This window comes from Syngnathus typhle, linkage group LG6 (assembly GCF_033458585.1).
Source record: "Syngnathus typhle isolate RoL2023-S1 ecotype Sweden linkage group LG6, RoL_Styp_1.0, whole genome shotgun sequence".
Taxonomy (NCBI): domain Eukaryota; kingdom Metazoa; phylum Chordata; class Actinopteri; order Syngnathiformes; family Syngnathidae; genus Syngnathus; species Syngnathus typhle.
In genome coordinates this window covers 2,441,436-2,456,982 of record NC_083743.1, presented here as the reverse complement: position 1 = coordinate 2,456,982, position 15,547 = coordinate 2,441,436, and the positions used below count along the sequence as shown (strand labels likewise).

Below are 15,547 nucleotides of genomic sequence, written 5' to 3'. Positions count from 1 at the left end.
CCAAACAAGCAAAAGAAGAACAAAGTTGTTTAACCCCCTCCACCCAATGATATTAAAGCAGGGGTGTCAAACTCATTTGGGTCGTAGTCATAGTTTCCCTCGGAGGGACATCTTCTATATATACAGTATAGGCTACAAAACTAACTGATACCTAACTAGTTTTGAAATCAAAGACTAGTAAAAAGTGTTCAAATATTTTAAAAAGACGAGTGATAATAAAAATTGCAAGCGACATCTCCATTTTTTTCAAAGTGAAGACAATTTGTGATTTTAGTAATGACACAAAGTCGATGCACAATTTTTCTTCGCGGGCCGCATAAAATGATGTAGTGGGCCGTATGTGGCCCCCGGGCCTGATGTTTGACACCAACGCCTTAAAACTTCAGAAATGAAAATAAAATCCATGATTAGCATTTCAGTGAACTATATGTTGTTTACACACAGCGAAGAAAATGGAATCCATCTAATGTGGGTGTTTCCGTAGCGTCGGCCACGGGCACGGTGCCCACCAGCGTGCTGTCCTACTCCGACTACATCTCGCGTCCGGACGACCACCGCAGCGTGCTGCGCTTCGACAAGGGCGAGGTGGAGAAGCCGTGCCGCGTGGTGATCATCGACGACTCGCTCTACGAGCCCGACGAAAGCTTCAACGTCAGCCTCGGCGTGCCCATGGGGGGCCGCCTGGGCGCCCGCTTCCCCAGCACCAGAATCACCATCCTGCCCGACATGGACGACGGTAAGACCTAAAAAGAAAAAAAGAAAAAACGCAGTTCAGCATCCTCCAGTTCACCCATCCTTGCCCTTTTTTCACTTTATTCCTCAAAAGGATTTTTTTCAATGCTACAGTACTGACGGGGACCATTGAACTTTCAATGTTGCTATTTATTCAGCGGAAGGAATGCACCATTTCTTTTTCCCAATTGAAGCATGCAGAAAAACATTGACAGAGTTATTTTTCTGCTCTTTGCTTTAGAAGTGTGCTGCTGTTGATGTCAAGAGAAATGTGGCCATGCGGGTGCAGCAAAGCCGGATCCACACACTCGCACGGCTTTTTGATGTCGCAAATAGTCTTGGTGGGAAAAGTCATCATTAGTGGCTCTTTTTTCTCAAATTAACTTTGGCCACTCAATCGTTGATTGACAAGGTGTCATTTTAGTGCTTTTATTCCTTTATTTTCGCTACCTACAGCTACTGCGGGTAAATATATAAAATTATATCTATATTGTTTAATATTGATATAGTATATTTGCTTCAATAAATCTAAAATAGCAAAGCAAGGCAACAAACAACACGTTTGTACGTAAGCAGAAAAAGAAAGGTTCTATCAAAGCCTGCCAAAAAATATCGTTAATATTTTAGATGTTTATTTTAGACTGCAGTAGCTTTAAACAACTTGTTTTAAGTGGAAGCAGTGTTTGGGTCGCTGGCAGTTTTGGCCCTCGGGGACACAAGTAATCACAATGAGAAAAAGACTCAGCAAAGTCGAGCTGCCACTTCAATGTGAGCCTTTGTTGCCGTTGATTGCCGTTCCACGGCTCCTGATTGCAATCATGCAAAAAAAGGGGCAAAAGCAAAGTTTGAGCTGCCTCGTGAACAGGAAAGTGGCGCTGGTCGCTAATTGGCTCGTCCTGGTGTGGCTTTGCTGGCTTTGCTACCTGTGTCGGTTCCCATGGAAGTCCAGCTTACACTCCATTTGTTTGACCTACTTAGTAGCGAGGAGGGAGGGAGGGAGGGAGGGAGGGAGGGAGGGAGGGAGGGAGAGAGGGAGGCTACGTGATGGGAATGAATGCAGCGTCCGGTGTAAGCCGAGCGAGCGGCGGCAAAGACGGACGGGGGCAAGGCGGCGTCTGGGGACAACGCCACAAAATCTATTGATGGGATGTGCGGCACGCCTCCCATTTTGTCGCATCCCACTTGACGCATCGTTCATGTTTCTTGTCGTTATTTATTGTTTTGTTTGTCTGCTTCAGTTTTTTTATTGGCATTTAAAAACTGCACAGTCACTTAATGGAATTAAAAAACTGTCCTGGCTTCGGGCCTCGCTGTTAGTTTGGGACTTTTTATCATCGGCGGAGTAGGATTGGAGTCATAGCATGGATGGCCCGCATACCTTTAGCCAGCATCTGACCGTCTTTGGCTTTTATTTATTTGATTTATTTATGCATTATTTATCCATTTGTTTATTTTCACATTTTCCGACCTGCTCGCTCACTAAAGACTGACAGTCTTGCGTAATTTCCCACTTTGAATGTATTCTGTGTTTGTTTTTTTTGTTTTTTTCCTCTGCTGTTTAAGTGGCACAGCTTAAAAAATACAGCAGCTATTGCTAAGCGTGTGAATATATGGAATGTGCTTTGTTCCAACAGAGAGGCGGCTCCACTGAGCAAATATTTGCGAGGGTTTCGAATCCGACTGCCTTGCTAACTTTTTTGCAGCGGCGACTTTGCTTTGCCAAGGCTTGGTTTATTCCCGCTAACTAGCACACCTTCACCCACCGCCGGGGTGTAATTAAAATCTGATTTGTTTGGCACCGGCGGCGCGGCCCGGGAACCGTGATATGTGGCTTCCAGGGAAGTTTCCGCCGGCGTGAAAGATGGCACAGTCGTTGTCTGCCAAATGAACAAAGGGACCCGGCGACGCCTCGAGTCTGCCGCTCGGAATATAATTGTCGCCGCGGCGGCGGCGGCTGATTTGCAACGTCGCCTCCGCAACAAAACAAAACGGCCGTGTTTGCTCTCTGACTACGCCTGGTTGTTTTTCAAAAATTGCTCCCACCCACCAATTTGCATATCTTAAGGCCTCCGACTTTACGGCGGATTTGGCCGGGACGGGCATTAAAGGAGCCCCTCGGATCATTACGGCTCACTCGCTCGGGGTAATCCGAGCGTTCGATCCGACGAGGCGCAAGGACATTTGCCGAGTGTTGAGGCAAACAAAGTCAAAGGCAAAAATCTGCATTTTAAAAAAGAAACACAAAGAGGCAGCCATCTCCAAGGGCACCAGAAAAGATGACTATACCAAGCCATGTGAGGGTCACACAATTTCTGGCTAGTACGACCGCAAAACTCCTTCACCCTAACTCCTACGTAGGTGTCAAACTCAAGGCCCGGGGGCCGGATCCGGCCCGCACATCATTTGATGAGGTCCGCCAAGACAAATTTTGCGTCATTACTAAAATGACAAATTGTCTTCACTCTTTCAAAATACAGATTTGTATGTAGACGACAATGACAGTCAGAATGGCCCTCCGAGGGAAACTTGATCCCGACATGCACTCGATGTTGTCATCATTTCAAGAAGTTGTCTCCTGGGTGGTTTTTCATCGTGTCCACTGCCTTTGCCTCAGTTGACCTTCTACCGCATCTTTGTGGTTCCGTACCGCCGGCCTGCCTGTGAAGCAGCCGCCGCGTTGGCAGCGAGCTTTAGCGGCCGCTCACTCGGCTCAGCCAGCCGGCCAGCCGGACAAGAAGGTCGGCCTTCCCGCCTGCAGATGGGCCATCAAAGTCCTTTCTGTGCAGGCTTGCCCTTTCTTGCTCAGCTAATTGCCGTTTGATACGGCCTCTGCATCCGGATGTCTGTTCGGCTGCTCGTAGAACAAGACGATGCTTGCGGAGTTTATCGTCCGCTCGCCAGTAAAGTCGGCTCCCGTTTCCCAAGGTATGATTATGACGTGTGTGTGTGTGTGTGTTCTGGCTATGCACACTGTTATTATTCTCTCCCTTCATTTTGTAAACAGATGTCCAAAGCACTTAAAGGTACTGACCCATTTTCGACAAAAATAACAATCATACTTAGGTTTATTTATTTTGTTCGTTTTTAAGAGAGGCTCAAGCAAAAACTCATTCAAGACAAAATTGCTCTTGACCTATTGAAATAAGCAGTCGAGTCAAAAGGCAGCGTCGTCAAAGTAAACAAGCAGAAAATCTATGGACGAGAGCAGTGGCTCGTCTTTCGATTTGGTGAAGCAGCATGTGGTTGACGGCCCGAGATGACTCCAGCGGGCTTTCTCGCAAGTGAGCAATGTTCTGTTTGTGATCCGAGGCTCCTGGCTCATCCGCAAGCGCCAGAGCAACAATAAGAATAAGAACAAGGAGCTTTCATCAAGTTGTTTTCGGAACTAATGAAGACTTTTTGCGTATAATTGCTCGAGTCTAAATACGGATAATCCGCGCTCACGTGGAGCTAACTGGAGATGCTTTGCAGGTTTACCTTTCACTTAATGAGTGGCGGCTCTTTGAAGCTGCTCGCCGCCGATAAGCGCCGTGTGTGTGCGTGTGCGTGTGTATCTCCCTGCGGCCGCCCGCCAGCCAGCCATCCTCGGTGTGCTGCATGATCTGATTACTCCCGGACGGTGTTGGCGAGTGCATGCAGGCAGCCCAAACCATCTTTGTTTGCTTTCTCTGCAATCTGGCACCTGTCACAACTCTTGCTCATTGTCCTGCCAAGCTAGCAGGGACAGACGTTAGTGCAACTTTTTTTTTTTGCTCCACTTTTGGGATCACGGCCAGATGGTCCGACTTGCAAGTGGAAATGCCAAGGATTTACCTTAAATGTCAGCGTTACTTCTCGGGAGTTTTAGAAAACAGACGTGAAGTTGACTTTTCGTGGGGGCGTGGGTGGCCAGTTTTGCAAAACCCCCGCCCCCACCCCCCCACCTACGAGGTGGTATTTGTTTGAAAATCCCCATAAATATGAGAAAGAGTAAGTATAACATAAGATTTTCTTCCACCCCTGTGCAAAGCCTTTCATTTCAGAAGCCCGAAGAAAAGCGCACCATCTTATCTGTGAGCGCTTCCCGCTGACAGTTACGGCCCATGTTTGCTAAAATGATTATCTCTTTATTTCCTCTCGTGCATCGCTTCCCTCAGATAACCTAATCTTCACAGCGCCGCTGTCATATTTCATTCAAGGCTCTCCTCCCGTAGCACAGCCTTATGGCCTCCCTCCCCTCCCCTGCCTCTTCACTCGAGCCCACTCACTCGCTGGCTCGCCCGCCCGCCCGCCCGCCCGCCGCACACACGTCGCCACCGGTGAAGTAGCCTCTCCAAGGTGCTCAGTGCCATTGTCATGGAAACAACAAGTGTGCCCATGGCCGTGGCCATTCATTTCATGGGCTTTATTGCCGAGCCATTTGTCATCACCGCGATGCATTTGGTAACCAGAACCGCTCTTAACGACCGAGTGGTACGAGCCGGTTCGGCACATCATTTGGACCGCTTGTTTGACGTTCAGCATCTTCTATGATCGATTTTTTTTTTCTTCTTGCCTTTTGTGTGTCCAAAAGTAACCATTCCCCATTCATTAATCATCAGGTTGCTACGGCAACAGTAGGGTGCCGAAAGATGGCGCAGTACACATTTTTGCTAGCATTGGCAATCGCTTTACATATTTGTTTGCAAAGTGAATTGAGTCGCAATTCTCTGGGAGGGCTCACGTGGAGCCCGGCTGGCTTTGGCCACCGCCAATCAATCTCCCCAAGGGCCGCAAGGGGAGGAAAGGCCCAAAGCACGCCGGGAGGTCGCAGCGAGCCACTTCCTTGAAAGTAAATCAGAACTTTGATGAACTCGAATTACGTCCTTTGAGATGATGAAATTGTTCATCCCGCTAATGTCAGGCGCTTTTGGATGCCTTGGAAAGCGGCCAGTCATGTTTAAAGTGCTCCAATTACAGTGTGCACTCAGTAGAAACATTTCCTCCATTTCCCCTGCAATAAGGGAAGATTGCAGCCTTTCTTCAAATGTGCTTTCTTTTTCTTTCTGCGCAGCCCCCGTCTTCTACTTCGGCCACACCGACTACCACGTGGACGAGAGCGACGGCTCGGTGGAGGTGCAGGTGTGGAGGACGGGCAGCGACCTTTCCAAAGCCGCCAGCGTCACCGTGCGCTCCCGAAAGACGGAGCCCGTCTCGGCCGAAGGTACGTGTCCTCCGCCCCCCTTCCCCCTTTCAGGGTCAGCGGTTTGATTGAGGACGGCGTTTTTCGAATTGTGGCTTTCTACTTTTTCTCCTCGAGCTTTTCTTTCAGCCTCCATTATCTCATCCGTCAGGCTCTCGTTTGTCCCTCGTCGTCGCCGCCGCCGCCTTCTCTCGCTCAGACTCCCTCGACTGCCTCTTAAGCTCACGAGTAACTAAGTGTCTCATCGTATGCAAACGCTCACTTGGACGTGAGGAAAGCCCGTGGGCGGACGCCGGCCTCATCTGAACCGAGCGAGCGAGCGAATTTGCAGGCGGTCTGCCACAGCAGGAGGTGGCGCTCTCATTCTTAGTGGTTCCATAACAGACAATAATATTCTAGAACCACTTAAATCGTTTCTTTAGGGGGAAAGAAATGATTTTCTTTCGTCTTAAGCGGTGCGAAATCGTCCTAACTCAACCAAGCATCTTGTTTTTGTGGACGGGGCTTGATTTGAAGAGAGGGAGGGGCTGTTCAAAGCGTGCACGCCGCTTTGACTTTGAAGTTAGATGACAAATAATGATGTGGTCTGCATCCTTTCATCTTGCCCTCCGTTTGACATTCACGAATGAATTCTAACTGCGAGACGTTCGTTCTCGTTTGCCATCATTGCACTTTTCCGACGCCGTCGTTTGCAACTTCCTACAAATTGTTGCTGTGGCAGCAAAGTAGATACGTAATGCTGAAGAAATATTGCGTCGCTAATCCAGCAAATAGGTGAGTTTTTCAGATCATCACCAAAGCAAAGTTGGGACATCCCTGCAGGATAAAAAAAAAGCCCCAAAAAAAAAAAAATCTCATTGCCGTCTACTGTCCATCTGTCCTTTTTGACGGCGGCCGACAGCCGGAGCGGATTACGTGGGGATCAGCCGGAATCTGGACTTTGCGCCGGGCGTCAGCACGCAGACGTTCCGCGTGACCATCCTGGACGACCTGGGCCAGCCGGTGCTGGAGGGCCCCGAGAGGTTTGAGCTTCTGCTGCAGATGCCCATGAACGGCCTCCTCGGGGCACCCGCCAAGGCCGTGGTCCTCATCAACGACTCCGTGTCGGACCGTGAGACAGGATCTTTACATTTGGATCGCGCCTCGGCCATCATTTCATGATTGAATTTTTGCTTCCGGTCCAGTGCCCAAAGTGCAGTTCCGCAACAGCCTCTACGTGGGCGAGGAGAGGTCGGGGCGGATCGCGGCGAGCGTGTACCGTAGCGGCGACATCGGCCACAAGTCCACCGTGCGATGCTACAGCAGGCAAGGCACGGCGCAGGTCGTGATGGACTTCCACGAGAGGCCCAACACGGACGCCTCCATCATCACCTTCCTGCCAGGTAGATTACCATACTCATGTTTCTAATGACTCCATGAACTCCTTCACCGCCATTGACGAGAATTGACGTCCCTTTGTACTGAGCTGGCAGTGACTGAGTTAACGATATTGTGACTCTTCACTGCATTTTAATTCGAGTACAAACTTTCCCTTTGCTTTCAGTACCCCTTTCAACTTTTCCCGTGTGTTTGTGTTTTGTTTTAAAATGACCTTGAATCGATGTTTGCTTTTTATTGCTTTGGATCAGCCTCGGTTCATTTGAAAAAGAGAAAAAAGAAGTTGAGAAGGTCAACTTGGCAATTTGGTTCACGGTCACCTACTGCAAACGGCTACACGTGAAATCTCGCTTACAGATCTCATCGATTTGTGCAGGTTTAAAAAAAAAAAAACGGTTTTCCAAAGCGTCATGCTAAAGTGGCTGGCCGTGTGTTTGCTCAGGGGAGGTGGAGAAACCTTGCGTCCTGGACTTGGTGGATGACACGGAGCACGAGGAAGACGAGGAGCTGCGTCTGGTGCTCGGAAGTCCGAAAAGCGATTCTCCCTTCGGCGCGTCCGTCGGCCGGCAGAACGAAACGCTCATCAGGATCAAAGATGACGCCGACAGTACGTTCCGTCGCGTTCGTCAGCTGGTTGTGGAGTCGTGGTGCTACGCGGCCTTTTCCCTCCTCAGAGTCCGTCATCAAATTCGGCGAGACCAAATTCAGCGTGAACGAACCCAAAGAACGAGGCCAGGTGTCGGTGGTGAGAATCCCCGTGGTGCGGGTGGGGGACTCGTCCAAGGTGTCTGTTGTCCGAGTCCACACCAAAGATGGATCCGCCACCTCGGGGGAGGACTACCATCCCATCTCTGAGGGTGAGCCACGGGAGGGCCGGGCCGGGCCGGGCATGGCCGGGAGGACGACCCACGACGCTGCTTCCCTCTGCAGAGCTCGTATTCGGAGAAGGTGACGCCGCGCACTTTGTGGAGCTGGAGGTTTTATACGACGGGGTCAGAGAGATGAGGGAAGCCTTCACCGTGCACCTCAAGCCAGATGAGAACATGGTGGCAGAGACGCAGGTAGGCAAATTGGAATTTGAAGAAATAATTGCATCTTTTGTTAACAGTCAGCGGAAGCTTCCAATTTGCAAAACATCCCAATAAAAGTCACAAAAAAAAAAATCTTCAACTCATGCTATATTATTCAAGAGCAAAATTGGTGAACCCCTATTCCCAGGCATGGGCCAATGAGAGTGAGCAGAATGAGAGCAGCGAGCGGCGTGTTTGTGCGCATGAATAATACATACATGTGCACAAGTGAACCAACGGCAAAGCCAACATGAAGACACACTTTGTATGCAGAAGAGAAGAGAAGAGAAGAGAAAGATTGCAGGGAATGTACAATTCACCTTGTATTCTCCGCCCCTTTGCCAGCTGACCAAAGCCATCATCTACATCGAGGAGAGCAACAGCATGGCAGACGTGACCTTCCCCTCGGTGCCCAGGGTGCTTTCGCTGCTTCATTACGACCACGTCGGCAAGCCCCCCGACTCGCTCCCCGTGGCCGGCTACCCCGTCGTTTGCGTCACCGTACGTCTCCGCCCATCATCATCATTTTATGCAGGGATGGTGGCCGGCCGACGTAGAGGCCGGAGGGGGACGGCAGTGTTGCAATAAAAAAAAAAACACCTAGTGCTCTCTTGCATACAAATGAGCAGCCAGGGACGGTGCAAACCTGCTCAACTGCAAACCCACATCAAGTGCAAGAAGCTTTTTTTTTTTTTTTCTCACAAAAATCAACTTCTCATCCCAAAAAAAATCAACAAACCCGAATTCACAAGAAATGAAAAGGCCTGCTGACTTACAATTATTGCGACTACCGCATATTTGTAGTCTGCTGTCAACAAATTTGCATATTTGCCGATTTGATTTTTTTATTTTTAATATATTTCTCATCAGCTTTCTATTGAAATATTTTTGGGGGCTTTTTGAAAGAAAATTGAGTACAACATTATGGCTAGCTAGCACAGTATCAATTTCGTCATCAAAACGGAATGTCTGTGCCATTCATCCAAGCAACAGAAACTCAATGAGCCTCAGTGATCATTCGCGAACATCTGATTTTGAATCAATGTGAGAAGATGATGGTGCAGATATATGAATTAGTTTGCGGCCAATCGCTGCCCGTTGGGGAGGCTCGGGTGGAACACAAATGCAGACTCAGCAGAACAAATAGTCCGAATGCAAACGGGAATTTTCAAGTAGCCGCTTGCAGCAAACTTGACGATGAGTTGACAATCTGGCCCTGTGGTGGACTCCAAAGAAGAGGCAGCTGCACATGCAAATGTGTTAGTTGGGCTGAAGATGGCCACGGCATGGCTGCCATGTCCACACGTGCCGGTGCCGGTTTTAATTCTCCTCCCGCCACAGGCGTGCAACGTGAAATACCCAGACTACGACAAGACGGGCTCCATCTGCGTGAGCGAGAACATCAACAACACTCTGACACGCTACCGCTGGCTCGTCAGCGCCCCCAAGGGCCCGGACGGCGTGACGGGCCCCATGCGCGAGCTGGACTTTGACACCTTCTTCACCTCGTCCAAGCTCATCACGCTGGACTCGGTCTACTTCCAAGCGGGCTCCAGGGTGCAGTGCGCCGCCAGGGCCGTCAACTCGGACGGCGACGAGGGGCTGGAGCTCAGCAGCCCCGTGGTGAGCGTCAGCACGGACGAGGGTGAGACTTTGGCCAATCAATTGTTTTCAATCAATGCAGATTGATAACGCAGATTGTTAGCATACCACGTTTATGTTTGAAGCCATAACTAGGGTTAGGGTTTCAAATTAGGGGTCAAACTAGGGTTAGGGTTTCTATCCTAAAAATTGCATTTGTGACTCGGTTTACCTTGTTGTGGGTTTTTTCGTAGGTCTTTATTTTTGGACTTAACTCAGCGAGCGCTATCGTTTGTTATGCAAATGCACGACGAGCACCTGCTGTCGCCGCTCTGGCAGCTGCAAATCATTTCTCCGCGGCGGAATGTTCTTTCTTCTCTCTTTTTGTTCCTCGCCAGCCGACTAAACGTTTATGTTTGTTTACGGCCGGGCGGGCGGCAGGCATGTGCCAGCCTCGCGTGGCGGGCACGGTGGGGGCCGAGCCCTTCTCAGCCAAACTGCGCTACACCGGAGCCGAGGACCCCGAGCATCCCAATCTCATCAAACTGACCGTCACCATGCCTCACATCGACGGTAAGGCCGCCAAAAGTCTTCACATCTTCATCATGGAAGAGCCAATTGTGCCATTTGTGCAGGTATGCTACCCGTGGTGTCCACCCGCGCCCTGTCCAACTTTGAGCTGACCCTCAGCCCGGACGGCACCCGCGTGGGCAACCACCGCTGCTCCAACCTGCTGGACTACTCGGAAGTCAAGACGCGCCACGGCTTCCTCACCGACGCCACCAAGAACCCGGAGGTGCTGGGCGAGACGGCGCCGTACCAGTACAGCGCCGCGCTGAGGGGCGCCGGCACGCTGCGCTTCTACCGCAACCTCAACCTGGAGGCCTGCCTGTGGGAGTTTGTCAGTTACTACGACATGTCCGAGCTGCTGGAGGACTGCGGCGGAACCATCGGCACCGACGGCCAGGTGAGCGCCGCCGTGGAGATTTGCTTCCGCTCTGGCCCTAAAAGCAAAATATTGATTGCAAACATCGACATGAGAAGCTACTCGTCTGACTTGTGACCCGAGTCCCCACCTGTGGGAACCCGACACGTTTTGTGAGTGCGTCGCGGACAAAACCCCGAGGCAGGCAGAATCAGCCTTCCTTTGATTTGCAAGCGCTGCCCCGAGAGGCCAGACGAGCTAATGGAGGGACGGCCCGCCCCGAGTGTCATGTCAACGCTCAGCGGGGCCGCAGGAATCCATTAAGGCCCAGCAGGTCATGTCGGCAGGATGAATATGAGCGTGTGATGCACGACGGGCGCCTCAAGGCTCGCCTGAGCACGCTCGCCTCGCAGGCAGGCAGGCACAAGCGCGGCAGGTCAGAGAGGTGCAGATACCTCGTTTCGTGTTGGAACAAGTCGGGCCAAATTTGTGCATTTTGAGCTTTTCCACACGTTTCCAAGCCAAGACTGCAGCTCAATCTGTACTTTCAAACAATTTCATACGATCTCTCTGTATTTTTGCCCATTGTAAATGAGTCTGGAAAATGGAGGTTGGCAGTGATGTAACATTTCATTTGCCGTGGTCATTGTGCGAAACGTGTGCTATTTTTTTCTGGCAGGTTCTGAACCTGGTCCAGTCCTACGTGACACTGCGGGTGCCGCTCCACGTGTCCTACGTCTTCCACTCGCCGGTGGGGGCGGGCGGTTGGCAGCACTTTGACCTGCAGTCGGAGCTGAGGCTGACTTTTGTGTACGACACCGCCATCTTGTGGAGGGACGGCATCGGCAGCCCCCCGGAGGCCGAACTCCAAGGTAAGCGCTTGGCCGGCCGGTCGGCCGCTGCTTCAATTATGTTGAATGTTGATTTATTTATTTTTGTTTGTTTTTGCAGGCGCGCTCTACCCAAGCAGCATGCGTATTAACGAACTGGGACGCCTGGTGGTCAACTTCCGCACCGAAGCTCGCTTTCGGGGCCTGTTTGTCGCCAGGCATCCTGGTAAGTCCAAATACACTCTGGGGACCACTATTTGTTTTCTCCTGGCCAGTCAATCATTACACATAGACTTTTGGGGGGGTTTTTTGGGTCATTTTTTGTAATATTGAAAAAAAAAAGTTTTTGGCACCGTGTGCAAAATGCTTGAGAAATGAGTATTGTGCCTCGCGGTCAGCTTCCGGCCTGACCTCCATAGTCATAAGCGCGGACCACCCTGGCCTGACGTTCAACCTCAGCCTGGTGCGCAGCGAGCCCACCTACAACCAGCCCATCCAGCAGTGGACCTTCATCTCGGACTTTGCCGTGAGCGAGCGCCGCCCGGGCGGCTTTGCGTTTGTTTGTGCTTTCCGGCGCCGTCTCAAGTTGTGACCGTTCAGGTACGCGACTACTCGGGCACGTACACGGTGAAGCTGCTGCCGTGCACGTCGCCGCCCGGCCTGGAGTTCACCGTCCCGCCCGTGTGCAACCCCAGGGAGCCCGTGGGCTTTGAGCTGGACATCCGATTTCAGCAGGTAAATATTGGGGTTCCGTGAATGGCGGCGCGTAAGTATTTACTCGTTGTTTGTTTTGCGCGGCGGCAGGTGAGCGATCCCGTGGCTGCCGAGTTCAGTCTGAACACAGAGATGCTGCTGCTCTCCAAAAAGACCCTGTGGCTCTCCGACGGCACCGCGAGCTTCGGCCAGACCAGCGACACGGCTTTCTCGCAAGGTGCCCTCCCCCCTCCCGTCGAGTCGCTCGCCGGCATCTCCATTGACTTTTGTCTGCGCAGGCGACACCATCTACGGCCGCGTCATGGTTGACCCGGTCCAGAACCTGGGCGACTCCTTCATCTGCAACATTGAGAAAGTATTTCTGTGCACTGGCGCCGACGGCTACGTGCCCAAATACAACCCCGACGGCTTTGAGTTTGGCTGCCTGGCCGACGCACCCTCGCTGCTCTACAGATTCAAAATTATCGTAAGTGAATTGAGAACAAAACACAAGACGGCACGGCACGTTTCTGTCACCGGGTGCCTCTTTTTGGAGAATCATTTTAATCTTGCCTCACTCAATCACCAGGACAAAGCCCAGCCAGAGACCCAAGCCAGGACTTTTGGAAACGTGGGCTTCAGCGCCCGCTTGGCTGTCGACGACCCGGCCGCTCTCCCTCTGGTCAGACAGCCGGGATCAGATGGATTCAGCCTGGATTCATCCGCCCTCTTCCAGGTCACCCGAATTTCTGCAGAAACAAACATTTGAGACAAAAATGGTAGAATGACGTGGGTACAGCTGTCATTTTATTTGGACGAGAGCTTTTAAAGGAGGGCACTCCCGCTTGTCTGAATGAGAACTCCTCCTCTGCAGGTGTCCGCCGGTCGAGAGTGGTTCATCCACGCCATCTACACGGTGCGCTCCCGGGACAACGCCAAGCGGGGCATCGGCAAACGCAGCCTGGAGTACCACACTCTGAGCCGGCACCGGCGCTCCGCCCACGTCGAGGAAATCGGTGCCGACAATAACCGCGGCACCAACATCCTCCACATCGCGCTGAAGGGCGCCGATCTGGCCGGGAACGTCCCGGTCCCCGACGGGGTGGTTCCGCGTGGGCTCGCAGAGGCGGAGGACGGCGCCGCCGCCACCGATGAGCCGGTGCTAATAGTGGGCGTGGCGGTCGGGATGCTGCTGGCCGTCCTGCTGCTGGTGCTGCTGGTGGCGCTGGTGCGACTCAAGCGAGACGCCAAGGGCGCGGCCGCCCCGTCACCAAGCGGCCGGGAAGCGCCGGGCGACAGCTCCGAGGTCTGAACCGGCGCCCCGTCCCGAGTACTTGGCTCACACTGACAAGAAAAAAAAAAAAAGCGGCTACTTTTGCTGAGAAAGGAGAAAAACACACTATGTGACAAAGAAATCAAATTGTCATTAGATCATTTGAATCCTCTTTCAGAAATAGATGACCAAAAGACACATTTTACACTATTTTGAATAGTAAGTCGGAATTTTCTGATCTGATTTTCTTGTCATATTTGTAGAAAATGCATCCGCTGCCCACAATAGCAGGGAAACAAAGACAACTTCAATTTCAAAATGTCTTTTTTTTTTTTTCTTGTCTCTGTTTCTTTAGTACTCCTGCGCCATTTTGCAAGTGCCTCACATTTGATGGGAAAAAAAAGACATTTTTGCTTGTGTTCCGAAATCTACTTGAAACATGTCTTTCAACGCGCTCGTCCTCGTCTTGTTTGTTTCCTCCGTCGTCGCTTAAATAAATGACATCAAAAATGTGTCTTTAACGTTTGACCTCATTCTGCTGTGTGCGAGTAAACATTTAGTCATTGTATGACATTTTTATTTGGAGGGAAACTTTTTATTTGGAGGGAAAAGGACATCTATGCAATTTGTGAGATTTTACATTTTGATGTGTTTTTTTTTTTATTCTATTTTATTTTTCACTGTACAACCTGCTTGTTAATCTTCTCAACCCACGTGTGCTATTGTGCTTTATGTCCTCTAACGCTTGCAGTGAGCGCTTTTATGCACACGTATGTCCACCATGTATATAAATCGCTGTAGTACTTATGAATATGCCATTTGGATGTTCTTTGGGAATGGTTGTTGGAAAAAAAAACTTGACAAAAATGCAAACTCTGTGCTGTTAGCGTTTGTTACACAAGCACAGCGCTGATCTGCAAATAAATCATTTTTCAAAAATTTTTTTGAATGCTCAATTAATTAATTTGAGAAACTTGCCCTGTTGTGAAACTATCGTTTAAAGAGCAAAGTTCATAACTTAGCCAATAAGGAGGTGGGGGTGTGGCACTTTCAGTTAAGCTTTGACAATGATTATTCCCTAATGAAGTAGCCTGTTATTCGGTACACCTGAAAATGGCGGTGTACCTAATGTAGTGTCCCAATGACGTCACAAATCAACCAGCCAATCAGAAAGTGGGGGTGAGGGCGGGTGTGGCATTTTTCACTTTCATTTAAGCTTTGACCATGATTTTTCCCTAATGAAGTGGCCTGTTATTAGGTACACCTGAAAATGGCGGTGTACCTAATGGAGTGTCCAAGTGACGTCACAGATCAACCAGCCAATCAGAAAGTGGGGGTGAGGGCGGGTGTGGCACTTTTCACTTTCATTTAAGCTTTGACCATGATTTTTCCCTAATGAAGTGGCCTGTTATTAGGTACACTTGAAAATGGCGGTGTGCCTAATGGAGTGTCCCAGTGACGTCACAGATCAACCAGCCAATCAGAAAGTGGGGGTGAGGGCGGGTGTGGCACTTTTCGCTTTCATTTTAGCTTTGACCATGATTTTTCCCTAATGAAGTGGCCTGTTATTAGGTACACTTGAAAATGGCGGTGTACCTAATAGAGTGTCCAAGTGACGTCACAGATCAAGCAGCCAATCAGAAAGTGGGGGTGAGGGCGGGTGTGGCACTTTTCACTTTCATTTAACCTTTGACCATGATTTTTCCCTAATGAAGTGGCCTGTTATTAGGTACACCTGAAAATGGCGGTGTACCTAATAGAGTGTCCGAGTGACGTCACAGATCAACCAGCCAATCAGAAAGTGGGGGTGAGGGCGGGTGTGGCACTTTTCACTTTCATTTAAGCTTTGACCATGATTTTTCCCTAATGAAGTGGCCTGTTATTAGGTACACTTGAAAATGGCGG

General features: G+C 50.4%; 1 protein-coding gene across 1 annotated transcript in view; it reads left to right on the top strand.

The window, feature by feature from the left end:
• Positions 1-14,581, top strand: part of frem2b (FRAS1 related extracellular matrix 2b) — a 39,187-nt gene extending 24,606 nt beyond the window's left edge. Inside the window, exons 6-24 of the mRNA XM_061281078.1 lie at positions 485-736; positions 5,765-5,914; positions 6,795-7,004; positions 7,078-7,275; positions 7,713-7,877; positions 7,945-8,127; positions 8,201-8,331; positions 8,686-8,841; positions 9,682-9,985; positions 10,363-10,494; positions 10,557-10,888; positions 11,526-11,718; positions 11,798-11,902; positions 12,075-12,202; positions 12,277-12,411; positions 12,481-12,607; positions 12,669-12,856; positions 12,959-13,105; positions 13,244-14,581. Coding sequence (XP_061137062.1) covers positions 485-736; positions 5,765-5,914; positions 6,795-7,004; positions 7,078-7,275; positions 7,713-7,877; positions 7,945-8,127; positions 8,201-8,331; positions 8,686-8,841; positions 9,682-9,985; positions 10,363-10,494; positions 10,557-10,888; positions 11,526-11,718; positions 11,798-11,902; positions 12,075-12,202; positions 12,277-12,411; positions 12,481-12,607; positions 12,669-12,856; positions 12,959-13,105; positions 13,244-13,681 — 3,674 coding nt within the window. The 3' untranslated portion in view covers positions 13,682-14,581. The remainder of the gene's footprint in view (positions 1-484; positions 737-5,764; positions 5,915-6,794; positions 7,005-7,077; positions 7,276-7,712; positions 7,878-7,944; positions 8,128-8,200; positions 8,332-8,685; positions 8,842-9,681; positions 9,986-10,362; positions 10,495-10,556; positions 10,889-11,525; positions 11,719-11,797; positions 11,903-12,074; positions 12,203-12,276; positions 12,412-12,480; positions 12,608-12,668; positions 12,857-12,958; positions 13,106-13,243) is intronic.
• Positions 14,582-15,547: the final 966 nt, after the last annotated feature.